Genomic DNA, 13,400 nt, shown 5'->3' with positions numbered 1-13,400 from the left:
AATCATTAGTTTTACATTCCACTTATTTACGGTAGCTTTATCATCATTTTTTTTTCTGAAAAATGAAAATGGGAAAATAAATTTGTGAGAAGGCATCTATATGACCCGAGGGGGTTCTGTAATGTCTGTATTTGTAATTCATTACTTTCTGATACCTTTCGAACAGCTGGAGTGCAAAATGCAATTCAAATCACCTCTTTCTGAAAGAAAGGCAAATAAATCTTTGCTCTGCGGCAGCTTCATTAACACCGACACATAAATCATCATTCAATGCCCGATATGAAACTTTTGTTTATTATGTATGTTTATCTTCATCTATCAACAGGTTTCACTTTTACATCTTGTTATTCTGTGTTTTACTTAAGCTTCAACTGTGCACTGCTGTCCTTTTTGCTGCTCTTATTTAAAATTTCTTGAGGGTAATCTCCCAAGCTAATCAATAAAGATCCATATAACCTAACAGTCTCTTTAATGGTAGTGTGTAGTGCTTTTCACAAGGCTGCAAACATCAGCTGGTAAGAATGTTTACTGTTGTCAGTGGCCTCATCTGTGTTTACTCCGTCACATCACGATTTTTCACAGTTCCTGCAATTTTCTCTTTCTTTTTGTTCTTCTCTTTTTGCCCCAGTGTGTCTATAATGCTCAGTTGTTAAATGTCCCATTGCTTCATTTCACACTTTGTTTTTCTGCCTCCATTTGTTCTGCGTGGCTCGGGGTGAAAATAAAAAAATGACACTGAAATGAACTACTGCTCCTCCAGAGTTTGAAGAACTTCTGGATGTTTGGTGAAACATCCCAGGTAGAAGACTGTCCTCAGACACTGTCTCATACACACACACACACACACACACACTAGCCTTTTGCTTGCACAGAAGAAGTGTATACACTGTATAGTGGTGGAGGGTCCACTTCCCGCCTGAAGAGCTTTGTGAAGAGGGATTAAAGTGGTGTGGACGGAGAGCAGAATACTTCAGCACGACAGCAGAGGCTGATACGACTCCTGGCAGTTTGGCTCAGGAATGTTGAGGCGAAGGGTAGGACAGCATGAAAACAGGGGTGAGTTTGTCGTCCCACATGTCTGCATGCCTGTGGTCGCTTTCTGCACAATGTTTGATCCATGTCACACTCTGCAGCTGGAGGCAGAGACTCAATGTGCAGCTGCTGCTGCTGCTGGACGCCCCAACATCTGAGGATACACACACACACACACACACACACACACACACACACACACACACACACACACACACACACACACACACACACACACACACACACACACACACACACACACACACACACACACACACACACACACACACACACACACACACACACACACACACACACACACACTTACTTTCCTCCCCAGTAGAGCTTTGTGGTGATCACCAGGCTGGATCTCCTGAGGGTGGACAGACACACATCAAAACACATTGAAAAGGACTTTAAAGTTGCTCTCATGATGTTTGTGTGCTGGCAGGACGACGTCCACGTGTCCACGTTCCCTGTATGTGCAAGCGACTCTGTAATGCCGTGACTTTCTGTCCTGCAGCAGGCGATGGTGATGAAGAACCACAGAGGGACTCCTCTGAACTGAACACAGAGCTCTCACTATAAAGTCCCACACGCTTCAGTGATCAATAATTTAAAGAGAGTTCAGGTGAAGACGGGCGCAGAGCTGCCGTGAGCTGTAGAGAATTGTGTTTGATATCACTCAGAATTATCTCTGCAGTGTGAGCACCCACAGCCTGGAAGTTTAGTTTAGTTCGGTTTTTTTTCATTCAGTGACAAAAAATGCCAAAACAAAACAAAAGTTTAGAAAATGATGAATGAAAAGAAGCACAAGAAAGAATGAACTTATATAATCGTCCCCTTTGTAACAAACCATCAATTTACAATAAGGATAAAAACATAAAACCAACAAAATGACTATAAACACTAAAAGAACATTCCCTCTCACTCTTATCACATTTTATGTTTTCCAGGTTTATTTTTACAGATGTTGATCAGATTTTACAGATGTGTGGGTTATATATTTTAGTAAATTTACTCTGATCCACAATAACCCTTACTTCCCTTTCAGTGCTTGTTTGAAAGGAATCACTCAAAAATCAATGAGGGATTGTGCTATTATACAAGTCATTGATTGGGAGCTCCCTTTACTTCAATACACTTTACCAGTGTGATCTGGTGACACTTTCTTCTGGACAACCTGCAGGATTAACTTTCTCTGCTTTTTGTTGACATTTCAAGCTGATGTTCTTTGCTTCGTCGTGGGTTTTTTTTCTTTTCTGAACATGTTCTGGGTCCACCATATGTTCAGGATTTGTTCATAATTTAGTCTGTGTACAAATAGATGCCATGAACTGCCACGCATAAACGATTGTCCAGAGCGACCGAAACACTCGGACAACGCATAGTTTCCACCTTTGCTGATGGCGTTCTGGCGTGACTGTGCTCATAAAGAATTTTCTGGATGGAAGAACATCAAGCCAGCACCTTGGTGTGAAGCAGACTTTATCATCCAGACTCAGCACTTGACCTCACTAACGCTCTAGTGACAGAGAGCCGCCTGTACATGTTATAAATGAAAGGGAGTCGGATGCTCTAAACATGGAACCATCCAGAACACATTGCAGTGACGTGAAACTTCTTTGAGTACACTTTACCTCCAGCACTTCTTCTTGATGATGTTTCCAAGGATTATCTCTGCTCTGTGGAGAAAAAGAAACCATACCAGATGTTGAGATTAAATCTAAGTGTGAGCTTTATCTGCCACGCATCTGCAGCATGAATGCCAGATTAAAAATGAGAAGGAGACAAGAGAAAGGATGAGTGCTGGATTGGATGCCTGAATTTCACCAACAACCTTGAAATGAATATTCATCCCCCCCATGGGTGCAGGCTGTTCCACATTATTCACAGTGACAATGTCCAGGTTGGTAACATGTGATTTAGTAGTGGACATCGCAGGGAGCCTGTGGTGATGAATAGGATTATGTAAATCCCATTAGACTCGGGGTTATCTTTCCTTTCTGACTTCCACGGGTGCATAATTCTTTTGTTTGAGGCGAAAAGCTTGTTACCGTCCCATGTCCTGCAGGGAAAAGAGCTTTGTGGAAGTGAGACGGATAAACGGGAGACGTCACTCACTTTCCCCCGGAGTAGACCTCGGCCGTGTCGAACAGGTTGACCCCGCTCTCGTAGGCGATTGTCATCAACTGCTCCGCGACCTGCCACAGACAGGAAGCAATTCACCTCGTGAGCCCCACGGTGGATCGGTGTTCTGCTATAAATATCACCTCCAAAATGGAAGGAAACTCCCAGCAGAGTTTCTCTGTTTGGTGCTTTGGTTCAGACCACCAGCAGCACTGTTGATCAAGGCTGTTTACAGCTCGCCACCCCCCCCCCCCCCCCCCCCCAATCTTATGACCTACTTCTGGTGTTTATTTTGACGAGCAGCTTTGTCAGGATGACGTCCTCCCTGAACACCCTTCTCTTAGTTCATTTTCTGTTTGTGTCAGTGAGCTGATCCTGGAAAAGGCACCCAACAGGGATTTAACAGCCTGCTGTGATACTGATACCAGAATGACTGCTGTGGTTCATTCACACCTACGGACTTTAACATCCTGGTACAACACATTGCGCCCATGAGTGCCATAGATTCAGTATACGATCACAGCAAACTCAAGCTGTCAAACAGGTGTGCTTTGTCAAAATGAAGAGCATCTCAGCTATAACAAGGTAAACACTGGGCGTCTTCAGTGGACTGGACGGAAGATGAATGTTTGGGTTGAAAAAAGGACGTTATTTACACTGGCCACACAAAAATTCGAACATAAATCTGTTAAAAGGATCCAAACACACAGTTTGAAACCAAAGTTAGGGATGCACCAATTCTACTTTTTAGCAGGACTGGTGGGAGTACTAACCTTTATTAATGGCACTTTTCCACTAGTGCCTACTCAGCCCTACTCGAGTCGACTCAACTCAGTTTCCCTCATTTTCCATTACAATATCACCACCACGGCGTGGGCCGAGTCCGTTTTCCCTGGCATGCACAAGGAATCACCCCCGACAAGATGCGGAGGAACATGCATTGGATAGCAGCTTAAATATTAAATTAAATAGTATATATTGTTAGATATTTATTAATAAAATTACAAAATATGGATTGTTACGATCAAGCTTCACTGTCCAGTACTTCGGTTTCACTGGCGCCCCTGTTAACTGGTGACTTCTGACAAACAGCAGTATGATACTTTAACTTTTAATGGAAATGTGATTAAATGGTTAAACTAGCGGAAAAGCATCATTACTTTCCAATGAATATTTCTCCTGATATTTTGTTGAGTTGTTGGGTTTCTTTCTGTATAAAGCACCGAGAAATGACTGGGTTGTATTTTGTGCCATATAAATCACAAAGTTGAATCGAATTAAATTCACCAGAACATAATTCATACTCTGCCTTACGTTTGTCGTCCTCATTAATATTAAACAATCTCCAAACTGTGGACATCGCTCCTGCTCTCCTGCTCGCCACTGACGCGTGATGTCATGCCACGTCGTATCAGCCATCTATCACGAGTTTAAGCAACGGCACTCAGTACCTGATAGTGATGTCGGTATCAGTGCATCCCTAACAAAAATCTATCTATAAAGGAAAGTAGATCAAAATCAAAGACTTGGAATGAGAGAAAAACAATGAAGAAGAATCAAATAGACTGAGAACAAAGAACAGACTAACAAAGACTTGAGGTAAGACACAGGTTGAAGGTACCTTGAGACAAAGCTGGCATGGCATTCAAAACAAACATGGAAACCAAACAAACGTGTGTTTGCATCACTCATACAAAGAAGCCATAGAGTAAAGTATTATCAACAGAATTCAATGCTACCTTTATGTAAATTGAGCATTTTTTTCTTCGACTTTTTGTCTCTAGAAAACCATGCAGACTAAACTGCTGAAGTGGAGCTGATTTCACTGATTTCACTGATTTCACTGATTTCCACAGGGACAACGTACATCGATTAAAAACAACAACCTATTTCTTGTGTAGATGTGGAAATTCTAATTGCTCTGGTAAAAAAATTAAAGGAACATTTGAATATTGTTAAAGAAAACTTATAAATAGATAAAGTAAATAATCAAACCTTTGTTGTGAGCATAATTTCTGCCTCCATCAACAGATACTAAATCATCTTATTGTGCAGAATTTTGAAAATCAAACTGTAACAACATTACATTCAATAATCGTTCTGCAGAAACAAACCATATTATCAATAAAAGTGATTATTATCCTCAAACAAATCTATTGCTTGTGAAACACAATGTTCCAAAACTCAATTCTGTTTACGATAAAATAAAACAACTAATGTATTATTTTATTTTATTATTTGTTATATTGCCTTTTTCAGTCTGAATCTTTTTATTGGAAGTGAGAGCTGTTCAAAACTGGAACCAACAAAAACCTGACAAAGAAGTGCATTTCTTGAATTAAAGTAAAATTATGGAAAGATGCAACTATTCATTTCAAAGTGTGTGAACTCTTCACAAAGACTGCGATTGACATTTTTGCTGATTAAAAGAATGTTTTGCTATCATTATGAAGGCATAAATGATAACTATAAACTACTGCTTAAGCACATTATAGACGAATGCTTTAAGATCACTGATTGTGCTGCTTTTGATATTTGTTGTATTTTGTATGATGACATTTTAAAAATGCTAACATGGATGATGATGATGATGATGATGATGATGATAACAATGCATCTAGTCCTGCTGTCTGAAGTGATCAGGCTCAGTAAGGAATCCGGGCCCGTCTGGTCCTGCAGCATCACTATGAAGAACAATCTGTTCATGAAGTCACTCGAGCATTTTGTCCACCTGCAGTCCAACTAAAGAGGTGGATTGAAAATAGAATAAGGAAGCAAAAATAGATTGCAGGCTACAGTGAGACACACCAGCCACAAAAGGGGCAGCACTGAACCTTGTCATGAGATACTTCCTTTAAGTTTCCTATCCAACATTTGTTTTCTGTATGAAATCCTCCAACCTCTGCACTTCTGTATTCACAAGATTCAATTCATAATACTTCACTTTACTTGCTTCAGTTTCCCAGTGCAGGTCTCAGAAGACATCACAGCACAGCAGCATTTGACACCATGTGACTCGCCGCTTGTTTTTAGCTCCAGCACACATCTACTCGTGTGCGGCGGCAGCTTCACAACAAATCTGGCACCAAGTCTTACCTCATCAGAGATCTGCCCTCCAAACGTGACCCATGTTCCTGTGGAAGGAAACGTCAAAGTCAAAGTCTGGGAAAAAACATCAATATATAGATAAAAACAAGCCTTTTTGCATTCAACACAAGGTATTGTTTCCTTTTTTGTTGGACATTAATTTGATATGACGTTTTTTTGGCAGTGATGAAAAAGGCTTCCTGCCGTGAAGCCGTTACAGCTAAATGTCAGTGTGGGGTCACGGGGGGTCTGCTGGCTCACTGCCGTATGATTTCCCAGTGACTTATGAACAGTGATGGGAATTACGGCGTTAAGGTAAACAGCATTATCAACGGCATTTCTTTTTTGACAACGCGTAATAAAACAAATTCATATTTCCATCCTGACATTGTTGTTACTGACAATCAAACATGGTGCGTTATGGCATGTGAAGTGAATAAACCCATTGAAGCTGCAAAGCTGTTGTTGTTTTGTTCTCCCTGCAGGGGGGTGGGACATCTGCATAAGTGATGATGATTGGCTAAGGTAGAGTAAGAGTTCACGGTCAGCCAATCAGAGGCAGTGTTCAGTTGGGCAGGTGTTGTTTACATACCAACTATCAGAGATTGGTGTCTGGAGCATTTTGAGGTGAAGCTGACAATTTCAAGGTGGAAGTGCAGGAGAGGCACTACTTTAACCTCATTCAGGTAAAAGGCAGGAACGTACATGTGAAACGTACTTTATGTCCCAGAGTAAAGTCTTTGTCCACGTCCGTCCTCAGCAACTCAAATCTAATGAAGCGTCTCTTAACGACACAGGCTTTTACAAAACTAGTGGCCAAAAACATTGCTGTTGACAGTGTTGATGACTGCAGACTGATGTGGCTAACGTGAGCTCTGCTAACAAAGATGCTGCTGCTATCAACATATTGTTACACTGTTTACTTTTGTGGTAAAGAAAATACTTGAAGTACAGTATGTCTACAAGTTGTGGTCTGTTGAGGTGCAGTAAATATGAAATGTTCTGTCTCTGCAGTTCTACAATGCAACTGGATTGTGAAACCTGCACAAATCCTTAGACATATATACATTTGAAGAAGAGAAAAAGTAATGTAACAGTTACTTTCCCTGCTAACGAGTTCCTTTCATAGTGAAGTTAATTCAGTTACAAACTCCGTTACCTTTTGGAGAACTAACTATAGTAACTGTAACTATTTTTTTTTTTCAAAGTTACATGCCCTACACTGTTTATGACAAATTTGTATTTCTGTGAAACTGTGATGGTATTTGGGGGAAGTACTTGTGTGAGAGTACAGTATGTGTTGACATATTCTTCTCCAGGTTCTTTTTCACTGCCACTACAATTCATATGTTACATGTAACGAGGATAAACTCTACATCATGAACCTGATTTACTAAGTTAATGCATAAGGCACTGACACTTTCAGTACATTTGTGTGATTAATGATGAATAACATGAGGAGTGCACATGTTGGAGGAGGAAGTTATATACTGTGTTTATATATATATATATATATATATATATATATAATGCAAATATCCTGAATAATCCACAAAAAAGCAATTTCAGAGAGGAATGGTTGCAACATCCAAAACCTAATATACAACACAAAAAATACAGTTATACAATAAAGTCTCCATACGTATAAGAGTGTTGGCGAGCCAGCAGAACACCAGCAGCGGCTCTGCTGAAGGCTGAGCCCACTTGCACCTCCGTTTCATCCGTATTGTACATCAATGTTTTAGCATAAACTTCTCCCAGTATTTAGTGCCATCTGGCAAACACCCGGTATTTCATATTGATGAAGACAAATGTGTTAAATGGATAGCGTGTTATATTTTCTGTCATATGCGATCCTCAGTCAGTAGATCAGCTTGTAGGTGTGTGTCTGTTTATATATATGAAACTGTTCAGGACTTCAGGACCTTTGTCTTTCATGATTACAGGTGTTGTTGTTAAAGTTTTAGTAGTTTTTCTGCCCCTTCACTATTCAAGAGGGCTATTTTTGTTTACAGCTGCATTTTAATGGATCTTTTTAATATATATTTACCTGTGCTAAAGGGTTATAGATTCACTATTTAACATTTATGTCAACATCATGCATTATATTCTCATTTACTTATTAGTATTGCATGTATCTTGAATTAGTAGTGCACATGTCCAAGATGCTTGTTACCTTTAGTATCTGCTCCTGGATTCTTTCTCTGTTTTTGCTTTATTTCAACTTTTTTTCCCATCATTTTTTGTTTTATTTCTCCAGGTGTTATGGAGAGCATGTCTACACTGTGTCTAACAGTATAGAAACAGTATGCTTAACAGTGACTGGACCACTTTTTCTCTCTTCTGTGGGTTCCGATGGCTGGTCAGCTCGTGTGCATGAGGGAACAGCTGATGGCTCTCAAGCCGACTTGTGTCACTGCAATAACTCTGAACATCCAGGAGGAGGTTGGGAAAAGGGCATGTAGGGCATGTCGGGAATGCAGCGGGGGAACTAAGGTGGCAGCCCCTATAACCAAACCCACTGTGGCCTCTGTCCACTTTGTTTGGTCTCCAGATGCAGAAAACGCATTCCTCCAGCTCAAGTCCCTCGTCATCTCAGTTCCAGTGATTAACTTTACAGTAACGCCTCTCTCCAGTTTGTGGTTGAGGTCAATGCATCCTATACAGGGGTGGGATCCTCTGTCTGCTCCGAGGAGCTGCAACGGGTCCATACCTCCCATTCTGCCTGACATCCTGACATCAACCACACCTTAGGGTTTCATCAGAGACATTTCTGGAGGCCCGAGATGGAAATGAACACCTGTGGGTTTATCAATGCCGGTTCAATTTGTACTCAGGTCAAGACCTCACACCGACCACCACCTGGCCTGATCCGACCTCTTACAGTCGCAAGCTGTCCACATCGCTTTGGACTTTGTTACTGGTCTGCCAACATCTCAAGGTAAGACTGTTATCCTCACTATCATTGATTTAAGATCTCGGAGACACAATGAAACTCTGTTCTGGGTTCCCCCCCACACAATACTGAGCAGACCAGAAGAGACCTGGAAGGCAGCTTAACTTGTATAACTGCTTCTAACCTGTCATTCTGGTCCAAACATCTCCCTTCGATTGAGTATGCCATTCACTCCCTGACAAGCTCTGCAAAAGGCTGACCTCCATTTCAAGCACCTCTGGCGTACCTGCCCCTTTGTGATGAGCAGCTCTTCTTTGGACAGCTAAAGAAAACAGACTCATTGATGACCGGCACAACAGAGCAGCTCCATCCTATGAACCAGGTCAGGAAGCTTGGCTTTCCTCCAAAAAGCTGCCCCCTGGTTCTTACGACCCTTTATCATTGACACAATGATCAACCCCAACGCTATCAAGCTGAAATTGTCTGCCTCTATGAGAGTGCATCCAGTTTTCCACACCTCTCAATAAAACTACTTTCAGAAAGTCAGTGATGGCCTCCAGCCAGGCAGCTTCCAGTCAGATCCCCTCCTGCCGTCCAACTTATCGATGACCATCCCGCCCACATCGTCGGGTGGTTTTAAATGTGTTGTTTCCCACAGTGCTTTTGTGATTCTGAAGATTTTTGCTGCCTGATTTCTACCTTTTTGTTGGCTTTGTTCCTGACTGCTGTGTTACAGGTTTCATCCCTGGTCGTAAGCCAGCTTTGCTGTGTGAGTCCCAAGTCTGTGAAGATGAGGGTAGTGTGTTTCGGTGGGAACTTTTTGACCACCCTCTAGCCATTTATTTTACGCTTTGTTCAAAAATGTTTGTCCACTTTTAGATCTTTTTGTCTCTGAGACACAGCTGCATTATTGGGTCAATTCTGTCTTCACACAAAACAGAGTTATGTATTTTAGGCTTTAATACTTCTGTACCAGTAATGACAATAACACAACTAATCTAAACTAAAAGTCAGTTAGTTTGATTCTAGTTGTGTTTCAGTCTTCATGTCTTTGTATACTTTCAAACTTTTTAAAGGTTTCATCGGAATAAAGGTGCTCGTAGGAAGGCATCATTTCAGCTGCAGTGTGAACTCTCCTCACGTTACGTCTGGCATTTAAACTGGGGCAAATACAAACGCAGCACCTGTCATCTGTGAAACGCTGGAACAGCTCATAAGTAATAGTGCTATTAAGGCTAAGCAATAAACGCTCGTGTATCATGGGTCAAATTTAGTCGTGAGCAAAGTGTTATTATTGTGTGGAACCACTGCAGCGATACAGCATGTGCAGCAACTTCCACATGGATGCAGTGGGTTTGTAAAACGCAAATAAAAAAAATGAATTTATGAGCCATATTATATTTACAATTCAACGGAAAACCTAGATTCTGAAAGTAACCCATCACACCAGTGAAACTGTGCTTATTTTCTCCTGGATGAGAAACAGCTACTGCTAAAAATCAATGTTTTGCTCAAGGGCACAGCTGCACAGCTGCAGCCTGCCAATTGTGAAGCATGAAAGTAATTCTTTCAGCTGATGAATGTTCTTCTTTGCTATTCCTTCCCACTGTTTAATGTGATGGGCCAAAGCGAGAAAAAAAACAGAAATCACTATGGAGATGATTAACTAACTCATTCACAGATTGTCTGTATCTGCTCAGCCTGCACGCCACTGCGTCATTCTTTCACTTTGCCAAGTTTTTTTTTTCTTCTCCCTGTTGTCTCTCTTCAGCAGCTGGGCACACACACATTTGGTGATTTATAGGGTGTTATATGACTTACTGTGTCCATCCTTCAATGTTTCACTGTATAATACACAGTGGTATTACTCATCGAAATATATTCTAGATCATTCCATTCATATTTAAAAATACCACTTTTATCACGTGCGAGCACACACACACACACACACACACACACACACACACACACACACACACACACACACGAGATGAGAATGCGCGTGCTCATAATATCATGACACATTTTTCCATGTGCTCATGCTAATTAAACACACTCACCGAGCCCCAGACAGGACACACGCAGCCCAGATTTCCCCAGGTTCCTGTGGAGGATAAGGAGAGAAAAGCGGCATTATTCAGCTAAGATATCATCCGTCAAACGTGATTACAATTACTTTGCTCCTCTATTTTGCTCGGGGCAACTTAATGGGGCAACTTAATGCATAAACAAAGTCAAACTGATGCAGGAGACAAATTATATCACTAAAACTGAAAACAGCAGCATGTTGATGGTAAATAAAGGGAGATTGTGATATTACTTCATCATGAACGACTTGATGCTGAGTAAATGTGAATTGAGACGCTCTCTGGGAGGATGTGAGGCTGTCGGGAGAATTAGAGAGCTGGGATTCTTCTTATTTGCTCATTTAATAGACAATCAGCCTAATTGATCTCAAACCAACCGACTTTTCATCTTTTATTCATAGAATTTCTTAACAAATATAAATGAAAACATAAAAAGTGACCAGTGAACTGTCAATCACTCAAACATATAAGTTAGGAATAAAATGAGCAAACTGTCATGAGATGGGGTAAATTCCCTTCACTGGAGGATTCAATCAAAGTCCAGCTTAAGGAGACAAAAAATATCAATTGTAACTTCAGTAGAAACAACAGCAATGTCTGATTGTTTGTGAATTAGGATGAAGAGGGGATTCACTAGGGTCACCCTGATCAGCGTCAATCATGAATTCTAAATGAGAGATTACTGGACAGGGCAGTTTATTTATTGTGTTGAGAGTAAGCCCGTCTCTTGTGAGAACCCAGTGGGGAACCCTCAGAAGACCTTGAAAAATATTTCACAAATAGAAGAAAACCATAATTAACTCTGGTGCTCTGGATGTGGCAGATTTGTTCTGCTACTTTTTGAGACATGTTGGCTTTTACTTCCCCCCTCGCTGCTCTTTTCTCTTTTCTCCTCTTCCAGCAGGGAGAACTTCAGTCCGCGGGCCTTTTACTGTTATTGTCTTAAGCACAGAAATGCAGAGAGCTCATCTCTCTCTCTCTCCAGCATTGATGCTGCATCATATCGGCATGTACCAGGACATCAACTGCTTTTCTCTCGCTGCTTTGTTAGTTTGTCGCACACCTATTAGCTTCACAGTAATACAGTTACAATCCAGGTGAATGTCTCGTCAATAACGATTCGTTGGCATCCAGCTGATCTGCCTGAGAGTCCTTGAGGCACTTTCATTATCAGCGCGGAAGATAAACAGAGACATCGACAGACTGCAGAGTCTAAATCCTTCATCTTTTGGTTTCCAATCTGTGCTGCATCAAGTCTGATGGAGGGAAAAACTCAAGTGGAGCAAAATGTTTAATCGTTCGGTGCAGATGACTGCAGGAAGAGATTGCTCTCCCTCCGGCCACCACAGGTGTCTCCCCTCGGCGTGATGGATGCAGACAGGGAAAGAAAGCTGTGACAAGGGGATTGACGCCACGGTCATCAGATAGCGGAACTGACACGAGGCAAGGGCTGTGAAATTGAGACATACTGCTCTGACAGACTCATCAAGGCCACATGCATGCATTCATGCAAACAAATCCCCCCTCTGAATGCACTTCATCTTGGGAGGAAAATTCGTCCAAACAGGAACTGAAACAATCTCCTATTAGGGTCTTGGAACTGAGCTGGGGTTTGAGGGATTTACTCATTACAATACATGAGGCTGTATAAAAAAACAGCAGTCGTGTTCTCACGCTAATAGCCTGCATGTGTAGGGGTGAAGGAGAACTAATTTGAGCTTGTTGCTGTGTAAATGTGCCTTCAGCCAATTCAATTAAGTGTCCGGCGTGAGGGCACGTCGGTCGTGAAGCCAGTAGTTCAACGAAGATATAAAACAGCAACGTTTGCATGTGAAGTGTGGCAGATTGGATAAATAACTAGACTGCTTCGATGTGGGTTGTAATTAAGACCCCGAGAAGAGCGTGACGGGAGAAATCGAGGCGGCAGATCTCACTGCTGTCACCAGTCGTTCGAGTTTTTGTCTGAACTTTGATGGAGGAGTTTGGATATTGTATGATGTATTATAGAGTGGGAGCTATGGGGGGTGGGGGGTAGGACTGCACCGCTACTGGATCTGTGTGAGTTTAGTCTGGGTTACTGAGGACAACCCCCACTGAAGTTGCACAAAGTCTGACACAGTATTTATTGCTGTGGGAAAAATGTCTGAATGACTGTTAACTATACATGG

At 41.5% G+C, this 13,400-nt stretch overlaps 1 protein-coding gene across 3 annotated transcripts in view; it reads right to left on the bottom strand.

Annotated features, from left to right (window-relative positions):
- Nucleotides 1–13,400, bottom strand: part of kcnab1b (potassium voltage-gated channel subfamily A regulatory beta subunit 1b) — a 44,574-nt gene that overhangs the window by 14,088 nt on the left and 17,086 nt on the right. For all 3 annotated transcript variants that reach the window (XM_080503877.1, XM_080503879.1, XM_080503878.1), the window contains 5 exons: nucleotides 11,206–11,249; nucleotides 6,259–6,296; nucleotides 3,157–3,236; nucleotides 2,673–2,717; nucleotides 1,361–1,405 (listed from right to left, as the gene is read on the bottom strand). In XM_080503877.1, the coding sequence (XP_080360003.1) occupies nucleotides 1,361–1,405; nucleotides 2,673–2,717; nucleotides 3,157–3,236; nucleotides 6,259–6,296; nucleotides 11,206–11,249 (252 nt within the window). The remainder of the gene's footprint in view (nucleotides 1–1,360; nucleotides 1,406–2,672; nucleotides 2,718–3,156; nucleotides 3,237–6,258; nucleotides 6,297–11,205; nucleotides 11,250–13,400) is intronic.

This window comes from Blennius ocellaris, assembly GCF_963422515.1.
Source record: "Blennius ocellaris genome assembly, chromosome: 10".
Taxonomy (NCBI): domain Eukaryota; kingdom Metazoa; phylum Chordata; class Actinopteri; order Blenniiformes; family Blenniidae; genus Blennius; species Blennius ocellaris.
This window is presented reverse-complemented; position numbering and strand designations above follow the sequence as displayed.